Genomic DNA, 7,432 nt, shown 5'->3' with positions numbered 1-7,432 from the left:
TAAGGTGTAGGAACATGTCTTGATTACAAAAAAAATGTATTATATATTGGTCATAATTAAACGGAATTGTTTATGCACAATGCTTGCACCAATTTTCGTCGCAATTACAAGAAATTAGTTCAATTTTATATTTAGTTTAATTTTCTTTAATTTTATATCATTAAAGAAAAATATATATATGCTATCATATCTTAACTTATCAATTAAAATTTTATATTCAAGTACTGTTTGTTTGTTTTGTTCCAATCTTTACAATATCCTTTATATCGTGAGAGAATAATTTCTTAGACAAACCTTTTTCCTCACGACAAACAGATCCCAAATTACAAATGAAAGCAATATCTTAAAATATCTTTTTGCTCAAAATTGGCCAAATAAATAAAATGGCTTGTCAAACACTGGGAAGTATGGTATTCAAGTTTGGTATGTAGTATCATCTATTGGCCTTCTATCTGAGGTGCTGAGAATTATGGCGGTGAAGTCACTTATTACTCTTCCCGGATGTCACAAGGGAGTCACCTTTTTTGTTTAACGATCAGTCTTGTCAATAACATATTAAGAAGAATTGCGGTATTTTTTTCAAAGCCTGACATGGTGAATTCGAGATGTGTAAAGTGAAACACATGTGTCAAATTTACTATTCATATGGTAAATTGAAGATTTCCATATAATACAAGCCGCAGTAGGCTTGATACACATTTATTTTGAAAGTCAATCTATGATATGAAATGTTGTAAAACAAGTATTGGTTTCATGCCATTTCGATGTGAATAGTTTTTAAGTGGTAAATAACAGTTTTTATTGGTTCGGGTCGTCAGACCAAACAAATAATGGTAGCGAAATTTCTGACCCTGATGCTGTAAATTGCAAATGCCGAAATATTTTTTTTTTGAATCGGTTTTTCCCTTTATATGTACGCTAACGCCGAAAAATTCAGGGGGCATCAAAACGTTAAGATTGTCAAATGACGGGCGCATTAATTTTCAACAAAATAGTTCCAGAATAGTCGCTCGCTTAGGAATCGAGAGGTCTGGAGTTCAAACCCTATTAATGCAACTCATCTTTTTAAATTGTTTAAATCAAATAAACATTGAATTGAATATAAGTGTTGCAATTAGTCTTACAGCCATTGGTGGCACTTTACAAAAACAAATTGGTTTATAATCTCATAACCTTCACCTTTCTGACATTCTGAGACCCAAACAAATCCAGCGCCTTCTGTTCTTTGATTAAAGCTAGGGGGGGGGGGGGAAGGGCATGGACGGTAGTTTGCACTTGACAGTACCGTCCATGAACAGGCTCAATCAAACCGAGTCTGCAACATTTTCAATTTTGCTGTGATTGGCTTTCTTTAGAGATGCTTATTTTCTCTATTTTATCGCCACATCAGAGTTGTTTGTGCCGCCGTGTGGAGGCAGTAATAAGTCGCCCCGTACATTCAATCAGAGATGTTTTATTTCCGATCCTTAAAGATCGTTCAGCACAACATTATTGTAGTGCTTGTGGTAATTTAGGTTTTTCTATTCAGCTATTTTCTTGTTGAGTGGTTCTAGTATTCCTAACTTGAACCCTAAGGATATGTGGCCTGCTTTTATAAATTTGTTTTTTGACGTCTTATCTGTGATATGCAGGCTTCATAACCTCTGATCCTCATTCATAATTCCATTTTATTTAGTTCCGCCCATTGTTTTCTCGTTTAGGGCACACGCTTTTTTCTACTTGGGGACCATATGCCGCTTTTCATAGAATGACACTTAATGTCACATTGAAGGTTCCATGATAACCGCCATATGAACACATCTGTGGATGTTTCAAAATTCAAAATTGTACCATTTCATGATGAATGTTGAATTCTGCTTAAACCGATGCTCGGGGACGTGAATATAACAATAACGTCCATCAACAAACTCAATCTAACCAAGTCTACAACATTCAATGTTGCCGTGTTGGGCTTATTTAGGGATCCTTATTTTCTCCATTTGTAATTTTATTAAAGATAATACCCATCATGAATGTAGTGGTGGGGTTTTCAACAAGAAACACTTGGAAACGTTTAAAGATTTATTCTATATAGAATAAAACCTGTAACAAATAAAATAAGTATGAGACATCACAATACAAACAAATATTTTACAATACAAATACATTTCACAAAATACATAATACACAATTATTACACAACAATTCACATTACAATAAAAACAATTTCACAAATAAATATATACAAATATACATACCAGGCTTGTAATAGAAGAAATCTAGTTGAATAAATAAATTGAATATATAAGCAAGTATTTCTATTAAGAAATCACTGAGAGTAAACTATATTTTAAAGCTGTTTTCACTTCGAAAGCGAGACAAGGAGTGGTCTGAGTTACCAAGAAATGTTATATTCCAGAACCAAATCGTCTAAAAATAACTTGCATACCAAAACCAATCATCCATCACTCAACTTGCAAAACCAGTTCAATCACCCATACAAAAGGAACAAAGACAAACCTGAACACATAACACCACAATAGATTTGGTTGGCCTTTCATGGAAATAACTACCGTATTTATTATAAAAAGTGAACTTGGCTTAATTTAACCTTATCTACACACTCCCCCCTCTAGTTAAAAATGACACCGACATTTTCTTAAACAATTATTAATCAAACCTGGATTTATAACAAAAAATAACATTATGTTTAATTCGAAAAACAAAAATGCAATACACTGTATATTCATATGACGACATAAATATATCATATTATTTAAGATAAACTGCCCTCCTATAACTATTTTGCAATAGTTAAACAGTAAAATATAAAGAAATAATGCAATACAGTAGAGTTGTCAATTCTACTTGAAAATAATAAATACATAGTATATACCTCCATTCATAGGACCCATTGAAATTTAAAATGACTGCATAAAAAATGAAACACCCTTATACAATAAATATACCCATTCTCCATACCTATCCGGTGGATGTATCACACGTCTAGGGCGTGGGATAGGGCGTGAAGATAAAACGGGCGTATGTACTGGAATGACTGGAATAGTCACTGGAGTACTTGGTCTACTCACTGGAGTAACTGGTACATTTACTGGAGTAACTGGAACACTTACTGGAGTAACTGGAACACTTACTGGAGTAACTGGGATAGTTACTGGAGTAACTGGAACACTTACTGGAGTAACTGGAATACTTACTGGAGTAACTGGTACACTCACTGGAGTAACTTGGACATTGTCTGGGGAATATGTCACAGGATTGGGGTGAATCCTGGGAACAAATGAAGGGATAGAAATAGAAGGAGCATCAGAAGATAGTCCATAATCAACGCGAGTATTGCGACTGCGAGTAACTGGAAATCTCCTCTGTGGTATGATGTATACACCAGATGATGATTCAGAAGAGCTAGAATCAGCATCATACTCTTTCTGTATAGGAACACGTCTAGGTTTTGGTTTAGGCTTAGTTTCAACAGGTAAATATGTATCTTCTTCAGGGATAGAAATAAATGGAAGAAGCATATTTCTGTGAAGGGTTCTGACAGGACCTTTTCGAGACTCAAGTTGTACTTTATATACAGGTTGGTCAGGAAATGGTAATGTCAATGATAACAAAAGGGTCCTTCTCCCACTTATCTGCCAGCTTCTGTCGCCCTTGAAGATTGACTTTTCGGACCAAAACAATATCGCCTACAACCCAATTTGTTCTCGCGAACTCTACGGTCATATTGCTTCTTGTTTTGATCAGCCCGCTTCTTGGCGACATCACCAGCTAACCGATAAGCATATTGAAGGCGTTCCTTCAAACGAGAAACATAAGTAGTAGGAGAAAGATTTTCAGAGTTAGAAGGAAAAGTACCAAGATATGCATCAACAGAAAGACGGGGATGCCATCCAAACATAAGAAAGTGAGGAGAAACACCTGTAGAAGAGTTCTTGGTGGCGTTATAAGCCTGAACAAGAGAAGGAACAAAATCTGCCCACTTAAATTTATGATCTTCTGCCAGAGTACCTAACATTCTGAGAAGGGTCCGATTAAATCGTTCAGCTGATGGATTCCCCATAGGGTGGAAAGGAGTGGTTCTTGTCTTTCGAACATTTGCAATTTTGCAAAGTTCCTTGATGACTCGACTTCCAAAATTCCGCCCCTGGTCAGAATGCAGCTGCTCTGGAAAAGAATAGTGGACAATAAAATGTTCATATAAGGCACGAGCAGTAGTAGTCGCCTTTTGATTACGGCAAGGAATAGCCTTGGCATATCTGGTAAAATGGTCGGTAATGACCAAGACGTCCTCATACCCTCCTTTGGACTTCTCCAGCTTCAAGAAATCCATACACACAAGTTGCATGGGTCTTGAAGTCTTGATTGGAACCAATTCTGCAACTTTTGCAACCTGAAATGCGACTATTAAAATCTGCCTCCATGCCAGGCCAATAAAAACGTTGACGAGCTAACCATAGAGATTTATCACGTCCGGGATGGCCTACATTGTCATGAACACCAGTAAAAGCTTTCCTATGAGAATAAGGAATAACAAGTTGTTGTACTTTTTCCCCATCCAGAGTGGCGGTACGATAAAGAACACCATCTTTGATAGAAAGACAAGAGAAGTCACGAAGAAGAGATTTGACGTCTTTCGACATCTCCTCCCCCTCGGACGAGAACCAGAACGTAGGATGGAAAGAACAGAAGATATATCAGTGTCTTTAGACTGTTCTACCGCCCAATCCACTGGTCTGACTGCAGCTTCAGAAGGTAAAGATTCCTCATTGGCCATATGAGGGACCTCATCTCCTGAGCAACATTCAGCAGAAGAAAGAGAGACAGAAGCAGCAAAGCACACTGCCTTGACAGCATCGCTGAAAAGTTGTGGTCGGCGAGATAGCCCATCACAATCTTGATTCTGTTTGCCTGATTTATATATGATTTCAAAATCATAGGCAGACAAAGCAGCAATCCAACGATGACCTGTCGCGTCCAACTTAGCAGAGGACAGGACATAAGTTAAAGGGTTGTTGTCAGTAGAAACAAGAAATTGGTTGCCATAAAGATAGTCGTGAAACTTATCACAGACAGCCCATTTCAAAGCTAAAAATTCAAGTTTATGAGCAGGGTAATTACGTTCACTACGTCTTAAACCTCTGCTGGCATATTAAGCTATGACATGCTCTGAACCATCCTGCTCTTGAAGTAACACGGCCCCTAATCCAGACCCACTCGAGTCGATATGGACTTTAAAGGGTTTACTGAAGTCAGCAAAAGCAAGAACAGGAGGAGAAGTAAGTTTTTCCTTAAGAATATCAAAAGAAGATTGCTGGGCATCACCCCATACCCATGTAGCAGTCTTTCTAGAACGCTTGGACTTAGATTTGGGAGAATTACCATGACCCTCAAGTAAGTCATTAAGGGTTTTGGCCAACTTGGAATAATCCTTAATAAATCTCCTGTAAAAACCTGCAGTTCCAAGAAATGTCCTTAATTCAGCAATGTTCTTAGGCACTGGCCAAGAAGAAATAGCAGAAGTTTTCTCGGGATCAGTAGAAATACCATTCTCAGAGATAACATGCCCTAGATAAGAAACGGACGTTTTGAAAAATTCACACTTAGAGCCTTTAAGTTTAAGACCATGAGAAGATAAACGTTGAAAAACATTTTCAAGCCTAACAATATGCTCCTCAAAAGTTTCAGAAAAGACCAAAATTTCATCAACAAAAACAAGACATTCACGCAAAAGCAGGTCACCCATGGCACGTTCCATGACTCTCTGAAAAGTAGCACCTGAATTAACTAATCCAAAGGCAAGCCTATTGAATTCGTAAAATCCAAGATTACCAACAGAAAAAGCAGTATAGGGCTTTCAATCTTCCTCCATCTCAACTTGCCAGTAACCACTGCGTAAGTCAAGTTTAGAGAAAAATTTAGAACCCACTAAAAGGTCTACAGTGTCATCAAAACGAGGAAGCATATAGGCATCTTTTCTTGTTCTTGAGTTAAGCAATCTAAAATCAATACAGAACCTAAGTGAACCATCCTTTTTCCGAACAAGAACTACATTAGAAGAGAAAGGAGAGTCACTAGGCCTGATGGCACCGCAATCAAGCATATCCTTAAGGTACTGCCTCACCTCTTCATAAATTCCAGGGGCAATTTTCCTGTAAGGCTGCTTGAAAGGGGTGTCATCATTTAAAACAATACTATGGCGTGTGAGATCAGTACAACCAATATCAGTTGATCCCTTGGAAAATACATGATTCCAATTGCCTAAAACTTGGCGAACACGCAGAAGTTGCTGAGGGGACAGATTCTCAGTATCAATATTCAAACCAAGAGAAGATAAATCTGGCTGTGAAGAGGTAGAGTTCACACCATTAGAAACAGAAAGAGAAGAAGTCAGGTTGTCTAGCACTGTGACTTCATTAACCACACAAATGTTAGATTTCGGCTTAATAGTCAATGTCCTCGCAGTCAGATTACAGATGCGTACAGGCACCTTTGCATAACCGCTTTCATTGGACACTGAAACTTTTTGTGGCCGAACAATATATAAAACATCTGCATCAGGGTTTTCAGTCACAAGCTTAGTATCACTAGAGACACCTCTAACAAGACCATTAACAGAAATAGACTCATACGGTGCAACAGTGATTGGATTGTGATTGCTGATTGCCAAACTTGAGACAAATTTGAATCAGAAGATGAAAGTTTACAGAGCCTGATAACATTGGTACCCAATATCACAGGACAAGATATGTTGTTATGTGTATCAGGAACAACTAATACAGGCACAGGCAAACTGAAGGTTTAATTCCGGGTAAAAGCAATCGGAACTTCAATGTACCCTAAAATATCTAAAGATTGCCCATTTGCAACTGAAATGTCTAAATTTATATTTAAATCTGTCAAATTCAACAGTGGCGGTCTATTTGACAATAACAAATAAAATGAGTTTGATACTGTTGAAACCAATGAGCCAGTATCAACTAGAGCTATGGCTGAAACACCATTAAATACAATATTGGCCTTATTGGAACATCCAATAATCCTACTAGCAAGTGATTGCTTCTCAATAACCGCCTCTGATTTGGCCAACAACAGAGGCGGACCCTAGTTTGGGTTGAGCCGCAGGAAGATCCTGTTGCGCAGCAACATGACCCTGTTTTGATTCATACCCTTACATGGCCACGCCAACTTCGATTGGTATTGTTAGATATGCGATGAAATGCTTGAGGTGGTGTTTGATGTTTGAATGTATCAACTGGTGGGGGTGGTGGTGGAGTATAAAAACACTGAGAAAGAGGATCAGGTTGTGGAGAAAATGATAGAGAATTCACCTTTTGTAAAATAATATTTAATCTCCTATCAATACCAGACTGTAACCCTCGTAGCTGTTCAGTGAAACGCTGTTCAATACCCTTAAGTGAACTTTGAACAT

At 37.7% G+C, this 7,432-nt stretch overlaps 1 protein-coding gene across 1 annotated transcript; it reads right to left on the bottom strand.

Moving 5' to 3' along the window:
• Window positions 1-3,631: 3,631 nt before the first annotated feature.
• Window positions 3,632-5,758, bottom strand: LOC132741766 (uncharacterized). Its single transcript, XM_060730023.1, has 3 exons — window positions 5,176-5,758; window positions 4,721-4,911; window positions 3,632-4,393 (listed from the first exon to the last, which is right to left on the bottom strand). The coding sequence occupies exons 1-3, from the start codon at window positions 5,756-5,758 to the stop codon at window positions 3,632-3,634; spliced, it is 1,536 nt and encodes a 511-aa protein (XP_060586006.1).
• Between the last annotated feature and the right edge of the window lie 1,674 nt (window positions 5,759-7,432).

This window comes from Ruditapes philippinarum, unplaced genomic scaffold (genome assembly GCF_026571515.1).
Source record: "Ruditapes philippinarum isolate M1 unplaced genomic scaffold, ASM2657151v2 ctg925_1_1_1_1, whole genome shotgun sequence".
Lineage (NCBI taxonomy): Eukaryota > Metazoa > Mollusca > Bivalvia > Venerida > Veneridae > Ruditapes > Ruditapes philippinarum.
The sequence above is the reverse complement of the archived record's forward strand: the minus strand, read 5'-3'. Positions and strand labels throughout refer to the sequence as shown.